At 43.9% G+C, this 13,931-nt stretch overlaps 1 protein-coding gene across 1 annotated transcript; it reads right to left on the reverse strand.

Annotated features, from left to right (window-relative positions):
* Positions 1-2,097: 2,097 nt before the first annotated feature.
* LOC127663139 (WD repeat-containing protein 1-like) lies at positions 2,098-12,937 on the reverse strand. Its single transcript, XM_052154616.1, is given in 16 exon segments — positions 2,098-3,145; positions 3,495-3,639; positions 3,996-4,067; positions 4,069-4,170; positions 4,931-5,041; positions 5,122-5,209; positions 5,328-5,482; positions 5,597-5,686; positions 6,113-6,346; positions 6,554-6,634; positions 6,791-6,868; positions 8,115-8,295; positions 8,405-8,552; positions 8,635-8,725; positions 9,357-9,478; positions 12,777-12,937. Coding segments are annotated over 16 exon segments (1,821 nt in total). The 5' UTR covers positions 12,793-12,937; the 3' UTR covers positions 2,098-3,038.
* Between the last annotated feature and the right edge of the window lie 994 nt (positions 12,938-13,931).

Raw genomic sequence — 13,931 nt, forward strand, 5'->3', positions numbered from 1 at the left:
GTCACTAAAAAAAAATATATATATATATATATATATATATATATATATTTACATTTCTTGTTGCACTTAAATCTGTTTTGTATACTATTCTGATGATAGTGAAACTTTGTAATATGGCACTTTTTGTACCACTGTCTCCCTAAGATGATTCGCTGATGTTCTTCCTCTCTTGTAAGTCGCTTTGGATAAAAGCGTCTGCCAAATGAATAAATGTAAATGTCTTTGCAAACCAAGTACACTTGAATTGATGCCAAATATTAGTCATCACAAATCTGACGCAGACTTGCGGTAACATACGAATCGTTTAATCTGCTTGGGGAAACACAATGTCAGAGTCAGTCAGAATAAAATCAAATGTTGACAATTTATTAACCAGGTAACATAATCAATTCAAATTGCATTTACCTGATATAAATTACACACAGTAAACTGTGTGGGATCCTGAGCTCTGGGCCAGCCCTCCTTAAATATCCAGACAGAATACACATGGAGTACCAAATGGTATCATCCTTTGAACAATGAGAATTTGGGGGCGAATGGGTTCCTGACATCCTGGTGTTAAACCTTCAAGGAGGGGGACTGACCTCCAGAATTATTCAGTATTTGGCAAAGACCTTATAACTTTGTTGTCATTAAGTTTTACAAACCTGGGAATGAGAGCACTATACCAGTCGCACCGAGACATTTTAAATGATACCAAACATGTTACACTAGTTATTTGTATACATCAGACATACACTTTTGTTACACACAGATCTGAGGTGAGTTTGAGGTGATTCTGGGCTGAAGGGGAATGGGTGAGGGGCTGAGGGGGAGAGAATGGGACAGATGTGGAAGGGCAACAGTGAGGTGTGAATTTGCAGTCTTCGCTCAGTGGGGTGTGGTGCCTCAGGAAGAGTTGCTAATTGTGAGAAAGTTATGTGTTGATATTCTCAAAGATCATACATTTGCTCTTTGCCCGGCACCCCGCCTTACAGATGTCATTAATGGTTGCTAGGGCAGAAAGTTTCCAATAAATACGTAATATGATACTTAAAGACTGATTGGTAGCCCGAGTGTCTCTATGACATTCTGATTGGGAGATATTATACAATGAATTTTTGTAATTGTCTTGTCATAGTAGGAAAAAAATCCCTTTCCATTGTAATCTTTGAGACTTTTCGGGACAGTTTTTTACACCCCAGGGGGGCACTGTATAAAAAAATTTTATATTTATATATTTTATATTTTAATAAAATACAGAAGATTTTTTTTAATCCGATTGATTGAAGAAATAATCAAAGATTAATCAGTTATCAAAATAATCGTTTATTTTACAATAGTTTGGTCAGGTGCTCATACATTAACATTTATGCATTTGGCAGACGCTTTCATCCAAAGTGACTTACAGTGCACTTATTACTGTGGGGATCAAACCAGCAACCTTCTGAGTACCAATGTATTATACAGAGCACTTATTACAGGGACAATCCCCCCGGAGCAACCTGGAGTTAAGTGTCTTACTCAAGGACACAATGGTGGTGACTGTGGGGATCAAACCAGCAACCTTCTGAGTACCAATGTATTATACAGAGCACTTATTACAGGGACAATCCCCCCGGAGCAACCTGGAGTTAAGTGCCTTACTCAAGGACACAATGGTGGTGACTGTGGGGATCGAACCAGCAACCTCCTGATTACCAATGTATTATACAGTGCACTTATTACAGGGACAATCCCCCCGGAGCAACCTGGAGTTAAGTGCCTTACTCAAGGACACAATGGTGGTGACTGTGGGGGTCAAACCAGCAACCTTCTGAGTACCAATGTATTATACAGAGCACTTATTACAGGGACAATCCCCCCGGAGCAACCTGGAGTTAAGTGCCTTACTCAAGGACACAATGGTGGTGAAAAGCTGGTCATATGACTTTAGTTTGACTCCAGCTGATGGAAGAGTGAACACAGATCACCATCAATGATGCATGACACTCATGACACCTGACCATCATTTACATATGAAGAATATTTGTGTTTTAATGCCTTTATATATTTCCTCATTTTTCATCTTTTGTGTTCAAATATAAGTGTGTTTTTGTGATGTGTGTGGAAGATTCAAACTGTACAAGGGAAAGTGCATAAAAAGTGTTTTATTCTCATTATTAATACAATTATGACCCACATCCACCCAATGAAAAATTAATGAAACATCCAAACAAAAACACTCATTAAATCAACAACATGTGAGTTAGACAGAACAAACCATCATCACACACGGGGTTCAGACACTTTCTGCTGTACGCTTATTATCATTATTGCTCCCGAACATCCTCGCACGCACGCACGCACAGTCTCACACACACACACACTCACTCTCTCTCACACACACACACACACTCAGTCAGTCTCTCTCACACACACACACACACACACACACACACACACACACACACACACACTCACTCACACACTCACTCACTCACTCACACTCAGTCTCTCACACACACACACACTCTCAGTCTCTCACACACACACACACTCTCAGTCTCTCACACACACACACACTCTCAGTCTCTCACACACACACACACTCTCAGTCTCTCACACACACACACACACACACACACACACACACACACACACACACACACACACACACACACACACACACACACACACACACACACACAGGAGGAAACCATCCAAACATCTGCTGCAGAGCTCCATGATCACACAGCCGTACTCGGTCAGGTCATGAACTCTGACCCCTGCTTCTGGAATGTATCACTGGGAGTTTGTGGTCAGATTTGTGTTGTTTTGGAAAGTCAAGTGCTGCTCGAGTGTTCAAGGGTTCCTGTCTGTCTGTCTGATTGTGCAGTGAAACACTATGACATCATCATTCTATTGTGTTTGTTAAGCCGCTGAAAGCCTGCAGGAGAAATGAGCCGAACCCAAACCAGAGTTACATACAGAAAACTAGAGAGAGAGAGAGAGAGAGAGAGAGAGAGAGAGAGAGACGGGCGGCGAGTCGTCTCCGTTGATCCCGCTGACATGTGCGTTTAGATTTTTAATGTCCACTGTTTCACACACGAGTCGTGAGATGTCGTGACGAGCGTGTTTGCGTTGAGCCACGCCAGACCACTGACATGATGTAACCGATGTGTATCTGACAACACAAAACACACGTATGATCAGAAACACACATTAAACTCCGACACATCAATACCGCTCAAATATAACAACTGACTTCACATGATGCAGTTTGTGCGTGTGTGTGTGCGTGCGTGCATGAGTGTGTGTGTGTGTGCATGAGTGTGTGTGTGTGTGCATGAGTGCATGAGTGTGCGTGCGCGTGCATGAGTGTGTGTGTGCGCATATGCGCGTGCATGAGTGTGTGTGTGCGCATATGTGCGTGCATGAGTGTGTGTGTGCGCGTGCGTGCATGAGTGTGCGTGCGCGTGCGTGCATGAGTGTGTGTGCGCGTGCGTGCGTGTGCGTGTGTGTGCGTATCTCACCTGGTAATTTGATCCTCTTCTCCGTATCGTTGACAGTCCACACATAGACCATCATGTCCATTCCGCTGGTGGCAAAGTGCTCGTTATCAGGTGACCAGGCCAAACACATGACCTTTGCGTGATGACCGTAGAACTCGTTCTTCTCCTGAAACACACATTCAGTCAATCAAATCCACAAACATCTCAATGTGCTCAACAGATTAATAATCAATCAGATGTTACTTGCATACTACATCTTCCCACGCTACAAGTGGTTAATAATGTCATTGAGTACCCATACTTGAGCTCATCTACAGTCGTGCACTCTGTCAGTGATACTGGTTAAATAGCAGCAAGCGACTATGAGAAACTAGCGAACTACATTAGAGCTACATCAGGGGTCGGTATCTTTATTACGATGGATACAGATGTGACATTACAAGAATAAAAGTCAGAAGTTGTAACATGAGAAGATTGAAAGTAGTGTTCAAAGAGAATGAAGCCAGTAACAGTCTGCTTTACCGTGTATCCATCAGCGACAGTGAACACCGTGACGACCTTCTTCTCATCGGTTACAGCGAGATACGCTCCGTCCACGAGAGAACGACATGTCCGTCACCGGCCCCTGAACAGACAACACCTTCCCATCATCCTTCAGTGTGTTTCCCTGAACGGAGTACAGACGCACCTGTCCATCCTGAAAACACACACATGAGCATGATCAGTGAACCGCAGCCATCAGCACAGCAGAGTTTTCAACTAATCAATACTCAGAAAATCAGACATAAACACATTTAGGGTTCGGTAAAAAAAGGGCTTCTTTTTTCTTTTTCTTCCCAATCTGGAACGCCCAATTCCCAATGCGCTCCAAGTCCTCGTGGAGGTTTAGTGACTCGCCTTAATCCGGGTGGCAGAGGACGAATGTCAGTTGCCTCCACGTCTGAGACCGTCAATCCGCGCATCTTATCACGTGACTTGTTGAGTGCGTTACTGTGGAGACGTAGCGCGTGTGGAGGCTTCACGCTATTCTCCGCGGCATCCACACACAACTCGCCACACGCCCCACCGAGAGCGAGAACCACATTATAGTGACCACGAGGAGGTTACCCCATGTGACTCTACCCTCCCTAGCAACCGGGCCAATTTGGTTGCTAAGGAGACCTGACTGGAGTCACTCCCTGGATTCAAACTCACGACTCCAGGTGTGATAGTCAGCGTCAATACTCACCGAGATACCCAGAACCCCTAAACCTCTGCATTTTCTTTAAATTTCTCCAACACTTTACTATTCTTGTGGCATCCCAGAGTTAAATGCGGCTAAATGTCATGTAAAAACTGTGTTTGGTCGCTTTCCGTGTCAGCCAGACTGTCTCTTCCCGAGCAGTTTTAGGTCAGAATAAACTGCGGTGTGGTCCAGACATTATGCGTGAACATCTGCTCGGTGATTGGCGACTTACAGCTCCGCCCACAGCCACAGTCCCGCCTCCAGGGTGAACGGCAGCAGCTTCAGGCTCGTAACCGAGAGAGTCCAGAGTGAAGAGCTTCTTCTTGTCCTTCAACAGAACCAGCTGCAGAACACAAACACATCATTATTGTGAGATCACAAATGCTCATTATTGTGAGTATTCTCTGTGTGCAATTGCCATACCTGTCCGATACACACGGCGACAACGACACCTCCGGGACCCACACTGACACACTTCGGCTGCATGTCCATTTTTACCACATCAGACGCACTAAACAAACACACACAATATAATGAGAGAGGATTGAGAGCTTCAACAGAGACAGTAAAACATTTCTCGAATCTTGAGTATAGCCGAGTGTGTGTGTGTGTGTGTGTGTGTGTCTCACCTGTACTCTTTCTTTTTGAGGTCAGTGTAGCGGATGGTGTCGTCCATACTGCAGGTGACCAGACGACCCGAGTCATCCACACTCATCTTAGCGACCAGGTTAGAGTGACCCTTCCCCAGAAACTCCTCGTTATCTCCGGTCTCGGAGTCCCAGTAATGTGAACACACACCAGGTCAAGGATTAACAGCAGCTCACATTACTAACATTAACCAGGATCATACAGTCATCTAATGAAGCGTAATGCGGTCATGCTGTGGAGACTGAAGGATATTAATGTGCCCATCATGACTGCCAGAATAGATGTTTGATCGGCCGTCCACCGAGTGAACCGTCAGACACTGGATGGATTTAGTGTGACCCTGATGTAAACACACAAACAACAACAACAACAGTGTAAACAACACTGACACTGAACAGTTGGGCACTGGCTCTTACTCGGAGCCGAATGTCATGAAAATTAGTGGTCGGCCGATAGTGGATTTTGCCGATAATGACCATTAACTGATCAGTCGGCCGATAGTTTTTTTAAATCGATTTATAGAAGGTTAAAAACATTTTGTAACACTTTACAATAATGCTAATGACACAATGTGTCACAAAGAATCACTCAAGGAACCGTTAAAGAGGAACCGTTGAATTCTTCACGATCCCCGTCTCTACGTGTACACGCGGTATTTTGGTATGTGCGTCCTGTTCACTCAGTCAAATACACGCAGATGCACGGGGGCCGGCGATTAAAGAAATGTTATTGATAATTCTGTATATGAGCTTATGTGTTTGCTCACTTTGATGGTGCGCAGCGGGCGATCGGGGTTATTCTTGTCCAGGTAGTTGATGTATCCAGACAGGGAGATGCTGAGCAGGTGACTGTTCTGCCACAAACAGCCCAGCTGCTGGTCCAGAACATCAGAGCCCAGGTTAAAGGTCGTCACCGCTGTCCCACTGCCAACATCCCATAATTTAACCGTCTTATCACCGGACGCTGAGATGAGCTGTGTGCTGTCAGAACTCCAGCTGACCTGTGGGAGAGATGACATCATCATCATCAGTCTTTAGTTTATGCAAGCATGCTCCAGACGGATTTTATTTGTAGAATAGAAGTCATCATTATTCGGCACAATCAAAATGTGAATGATCATTTTAGCGTGCAAATATGCATTTATATAGCATATAAGCTTTATATCCACTGATCCATTCCTGTTATAAACTCAGTATCAGTCACTTACAGCGTAAATGCCTCCATCATGGGCCTTCTCTCCTCCCAGAGATCCCACCTTATCTCCCGTTTTACCATCATACAGGAATATCTGAAACCAGAGAGAGAGAGAGAGAGAGAGAGAGAGAGAGAGAGAGAGAGAGAGAGACAGAGAGAAGTTGCATCTCACATTGACCGAGTTTAAAGCATCACTTCTGAAATCTGTTTAACACAGATTCGCTCATGACCTTTGAACTGTGAGTCTCACCTGTCCGTCGGCTCCGGCTGATGCGTAACGATTACCATCAGGAGAAAACCGCACACTGTTCACAAACCGACTGTGATCCTGCACACACAAATACATACATCAACACAACTGCACACACCAACACAACTGAACACACACATAATTATTTTCATTTTATGCAGTCACACATACATGCGCACAGTCACACACACACCAGTGCTCTCACACACACACACACTCACGAACAGTCACACACACAGTCGCATAGTCATAGGCACACACAGTCAGTCACAGGCACACAGACAGTCACAGGCACACAGACAGTCAAAAGCACAGTCACACACAGTCAGTCAGTCACACGCGCACAGTCAGTCACAGCGCACACAGTCAGTCACAGCGCACAGTCAGTCACGCGCGCACACAGTCAGTCACCGCAGCGCACAGTCAGTCACCGCAGCACACAGTCAGTCACAGCGCACACAGTCAGTCACTGCGCACACACAGTCAGTCACACGCGCACACACAGTCAGTCACACGCGCACACACAGTCAGTCAGTCACGCGCACACAGTCAGTCAGTCACGCGCACACAGTCAGTCACACGCGCACACAGTCAGTCACGCGCACACAGTCAGTCACTGCGCACACAGTCAGTCACACGCGCACAGTCAGTCACACACACACACAGACAGTCAGTCAGTCACACGCACACAGTCAGTCAGTCACACGCACACAGTCAGTCACACACACACACAGACAGTCAGTCAGTCACACGCACACAGTCAGTCACACGCACACAGTCAGTCACACGCACACAGTCAGTCACACGCACACAGTCAGTCACACACACACACAGACAGTCAGTCAGTCACACGCGCACACAGTCAGTCACACGCGCACACAGTCAGTCACACGCGCACACAGTCAGTCACACGCACACAGTCAGTCAGTCACACGCACACACAGTCAGTCAGTCACACGCACACAGTCAGTCACACGCACACAGTCAGTCAGTCACACGCACACAGTCAGTCACACGCACAGTCAGTCACACGCACACAGTCAGTCACACGCACACAGTCAGTCACACACACACACAGACAGTCACACAGTCAGTCACACGCAAGAGGAGACTGGAGTTATTTAACAGAAGCAGACACAATCTACAGACATTTTCAGAGCTGATTTTGCAAAAATTGTTATTCTTAAGAATGCATTTAAATATGACAAAATGTGTTAAACTGAGAGGACTACACTCCTATTGACAGATGAAAGCAACATATTAGCCAAAATATTCCATCCATGAACACGTGCTGCAGTTTACTGTGACAGGAAGTTCAACATACACTCATGAGGCATTTGAATTTAAAGGGTGGTCCCTCCAGGAAGGTGGTGCAGTTGTCGTCACTGCCCGTCACCAGACGATACGGACGAGTCTGTTTGATGTCCACAGTGTTGATGATCTTACTGTGACCCACAATCTCACCGACAGATGAACCCGAATCCCAGAGAAACACAGCTCCATACCTGCACACACACGACCGCCATGACACCAGCATGTCAGATTCAAACACTCCTAGAACAGAAATCTGCCTGTGCATCTGGTTAGAGGCGTGGCATGTGGCCTGTCACTCACTTCTCGCGCCCCTCCCCCACCACGGCAATTCTCTTGCTGTCTTCGGTCCAGGCGATGTCCTTGATCTTCCCTCCGAACGGCTGGTACTCGTACTTCAGCAAATGCTCCTTCTGCGTCGTGTCCCAGATCCGGATTTTCCCCGACACATCTGGAGAGAGAGAGAGAACACTCGAGAACTGACAAATCACTGCAGAAGCCGAACACGTCTCAGGCGCAGCCGCAGAACTCACCGCCCGACGCGATGTAGAATCCACTCGGGGCGTATTTCGCTACGATCACCTGATGTGGGTGTTCAGTGTAGACGTCTGCGATCGCAGGGTTCTGGAAATGACAGAAAAACACCATTATTATGCCACGATATTTTGACATGTGGAACAGTTCATTCACCACGAGACGTTCCTCTCTCTTGCGCAATAGAGCTCTATTGTACACTACTGTCAACACTTTCCATTTGTTTTAACAAACTGAGGAACGGCTTGAAATGATTGTCTGTGGGATCCGAAGGCAGCTTGATACTGACCCGAACATTTCTTTAAAAGTTCGGCTGGTAAATCACCTTCCTATTGTTATTCATGCAGTTCCTATTTAGCCTATGTCATGTTAATCAGTTAGCATACTGTTGGGACTATGCAGTTCAGGGTTATGTTAATTAAGTTACATTTTTCACTTTGATATCCAAAGTAAAATCTGTGTCCAATAGCTAAATCAGTTGAGAACCACTAGATTAATTTATGATGCATCTATGTGCTTTTAAGAGCTTGAAAGTGTTGGACCCCATTGACAAAAACACCTCATATCTCCATCAATATACCTTCACTTGTGTTCCACAGAGGTCATATGAGTTTGACCCCGTTTATAACTGGTGTTAAGATGCGTTTCGGGTGATCCGATCACAAGTAGACAGTGCAAAATACAGGAGAAAATAATCATTTTGAACTATTGTGCGTCTTACATCAATGTTTCTGATTATCACACTCTTCCCGTTGGTATACAGGAAGTTGTTCCCTTTGGGGTCTCCGCCCAGGACTTTGGCCACGCCCCTCTCCATATTGGGCAGACTGGCAAACACGCGCTCTGCGGAAAAGAGATGTACACACTTACAGTACACACCTTTACAGCACATCACTGACACTGTACCATATGGCAGAACCACACTGGATTTTGTGCACTGGTTTTGGAATGGATACACGTATGATACATGTGTGAAACAGGGCAAACATGTGCCAGCAGATGTGTAGAACTGATGGAATGGCAAAGCTCATTCTGCAGGTGTAGATTCCATGTGGGTCAATAATTCCCTCCAGCCAAATCTCAGCCAGGTTCTGTGTCATTCATGATATTGTTACAGTGCAGAACATCTGATTTACATACATCACTACAGGAACAGTTCGTTACCATGGAAATACTGTGATACATGAATAAGCTCATTCAATACATTAACACTTTTTACAGATGATTTAACCCTGATTTCACTATACTTTAGAGTCAGCAATGACACACTCACACATGCGCACACACACACACACACACACACACACACACAAACAAACAGACAGACACACGCAGACAAACACACGCACACACACACACGCACGCACACGAATGCAGACACACACATACACACACAAACAGACACAAACACACACGCAGACACGTGCAAACAGACAGACACACGCAGACAAACACACGCACGCACACGAATGCAGACACACAGACGCAGACAAACATACACACACATACACACAAACAGACACAAACACGCACGCAGACAAACAGAAACACACACGCGCAGACACGCTCACGCACGCACAAACACTCTCACAGACAAACACACACAAGTCTCGTCAGCAGGTAAACACGGGCTGCTGTTGATGTTATCACAAGAGATTCCATCATTGCCATGAGCACAGTTTCCATACTACACATACTACACATACACCACTGTACTATACTACACATACACCATACTACACATACACTGCTGTACTATACTACACTATACTACACATACACATACACCATACTACACATACACCACTGTACTATACTACACATACACCATACTACACATACACTGCTGTACTATACTACACCATACTACACATACACCACTGTACTATACTACAACATACTACACATACACATACACCATACTACACATACACTACTGTACTGTACTACACCATACTACACATACACTGCTGTACTATACTACACATACACTACTGTACTATACTACACCATACTACACATACACTGCTGTACTATACTACACATACACCACTGTACTATACTACACCATACTACACATACACATACACCATACTACACATACACTGCTGTACTATACTACACCATACTACACATACACAACTGTACTATACTACAACATACTACACATACACAACTGTACTATACTATACTACACTATACTACACATACACCACTGTACTATACTACACCATACTACACATACACTACTGTACTACACCATACTACAAATACACATACACCATACTACACATACACTACTGTACTATACTACACCATACTACACATACACATACACCATACTACACATACACCATACTACACATACACTGCTGTACTATACTACACCATACTACACATACACAACTGTACTATACTACACATACACCACTGTACTATACTACACCATACTACACATACACAACTGTACTATACTACACCATACTACACATACACCACTGTACTATACTACACCATACTACACACACACTGCTGTACTACACTATACTACACATACACTGCTGTACTACACCATACTACACATACACTGCTGTACTACACCATACTACGCATACACTGCTGCACTACACTATACTACACATACACTGCTGTACTACACCATACTACGCATACACTGCTGTACTACACATACACTGCTGTACTACACATACACTGCTGTACTACACCATACTACGCATACACTGCTGTACTACACATACACTGCTGCACTACACTATACTACACTACACTACGCATACACTGCTGTACTACACTATACTACACATACACTGCTGTACTACACATACACTGCTGTACTACACATACACTGCTGTACTACACATACACTGCTGTACTACACCATACTACACATACACTGCTGTACTACACTATACTACACATACACTGCTGTACTACACCATACTACACATACACTGCTGTACTACACCATACTACACATACACTGCTGTACTACACTATACTACACATACACTGCTGTACTACACCATACTACACATACACTGCTGTACTACACCATACTACTACTACATACACTGCTGTACTACACGATACACTGCTGTACTACACCATACTACACTGCTATACTACTGCTGTACTACACTACACTACACATACACTGCTGTACTACACTATACTACACATACACTGCTGTACTACACCATACTACGCATACACTGCTGTACTACACTATACTACGCATACACTGCTGTACTACACCATACTACGCATACACTGCTGTACTACACTATACTACACATACACTGCTGTACTACACCATACTACGCATACACTGCTGTACTACACATACACTGCTGTACTACACATACACTGCTGTACTACACCATACTACGCATACTACTGCTGCACTACACTATACTACACTACACTACGCATACACTGCTGTACTACACTATACTACACATACACTGCTGTACTACACATACACTGCTGTACTACACATACACTGCTGTACTACACCATACTACACATACACTGCTGTACTACACTATACTACACATACACTGCTGTACTACACCATACTACACATACACTGCTGTACTACACCATACTACACATACACTGCTGTACTACGCATACACTGCTGTACTACACCATACTACGCATATACTGCTGTACTACACTACACTACACATACACTGCTGTACTACACTATACTACACATACACTGCTGTACTACACCATACTACGCATACACTGCTGTACTACACTATACTACACATACACTGCTGTACTACACCATACTACGCATACACTGCTGTACTACACTATACTACACCATACTACACATACACTGCTGTACTACACTATACTACGCATACACTGCTGTACTACACTACACTACACATACACTGCTGTACTACACTATACTACACCATACTAAACCATCACACCCACTATGACTAACACAAACACTAAAACCTCGCTGTGCGCGTGCACACGCGCACACACACACACACACACACACACACACACACACACACACACACACACACACACACACACACACACACACACACACACACACACACACACACACACACACGATAGAATGTGAACTTACTGAGCTCGTACGACATATCGGCGTTATTTCGTTCCGCTGAATGAATGACTGTATGATTGAGCGGAGATTAAATGGACCAGTCCGGATCTGTGCGCTTCTGTCACCGGCTGCTTGCTGAACGCGGAAGAGGCGGCTGTGCTCGAGCTCGACGCGGCTTTGGCCATATAAGGTAAAGATCAGCCCCGCGCTCACACGCCCGACAGGAAGTGACGTTGAACAGGAATAAATGCACGTTGTTGCTGTTTTTATGAGACGACTGCACGACTCTTTGCTATGAAAATCAGCCTTAGTTTTATTTTGACATTTAGGTGTTGTAATGTGCCCTTTTCCCATTGAAATGCACCCATAGAGGCAATGTTATGACGACAGAATAATCTCTATATAGACCTTTTTCACACAAGTAAACATGTGTAGGGTAAACTTCAACAGTGGTGAATAGGATATAATAGGATGTAGCAAATATTATTTTCACTTACCCATTTGCTCCAAGACTAAAATAACATTCAAGTAATTGAAAAGTAAGACAGGAAAGTGGGAGAAGATGCCAGATGTACTGTCACTCTCTCAGTAGCTGTGGTAATTCAGTTTTTAGGGTAATATAACTCAAAGCATAATGTTATAAAATTACAATCAATATTTAAAAAATGTATCATATAAAAAAAGAATGCGAGATTTATGCTACTAAATGAGGCGGAAATGCGTCATCACAGTCTGTGACTTGTAGAGTACTAAGTAGCACAAAACACATACATATATATATATATATATATATATATATATATATATATATATATATATATATATATATATATAAACCTTTAAACTATATGAAGAATCCTCTGTTGTTTATCTGTTTATGTATCTGTTTTTGTTTATGGCTGTCATGTTTATGGATGTCAGATTGTGCATGATGAGTCATTTCAATAAAAGGGTGATTCATATTTAAGGATGAGTTTATTTTAGCAAGCTCGTGATATCATGTTGGGGTTAATATAAGAGTCGTATGTACTCTTATTTACGTCATTTCTGTGGAATAGTATATCATAATGGGTGACATACACACATAGTGCTTATATACACCGATCAGCCACAACATTAAAAGCACCTGTCTAATATTGTGTAGGTCCCCCTCGTCCCGCCAAACCAGCACCAACC

This window comes from Xyrauchen texanus, chromosome 23 (genome assembly GCF_025860055.1).
Source record: "Xyrauchen texanus isolate HMW12.3.18 chromosome 23, RBS_HiC_50CHRs, whole genome shotgun sequence".
NCBI classification, from domain to species: Eukaryota; Metazoa; Chordata; class Actinopteri; order Cypriniformes; family Catostomidae; genus Xyrauchen; species Xyrauchen texanus.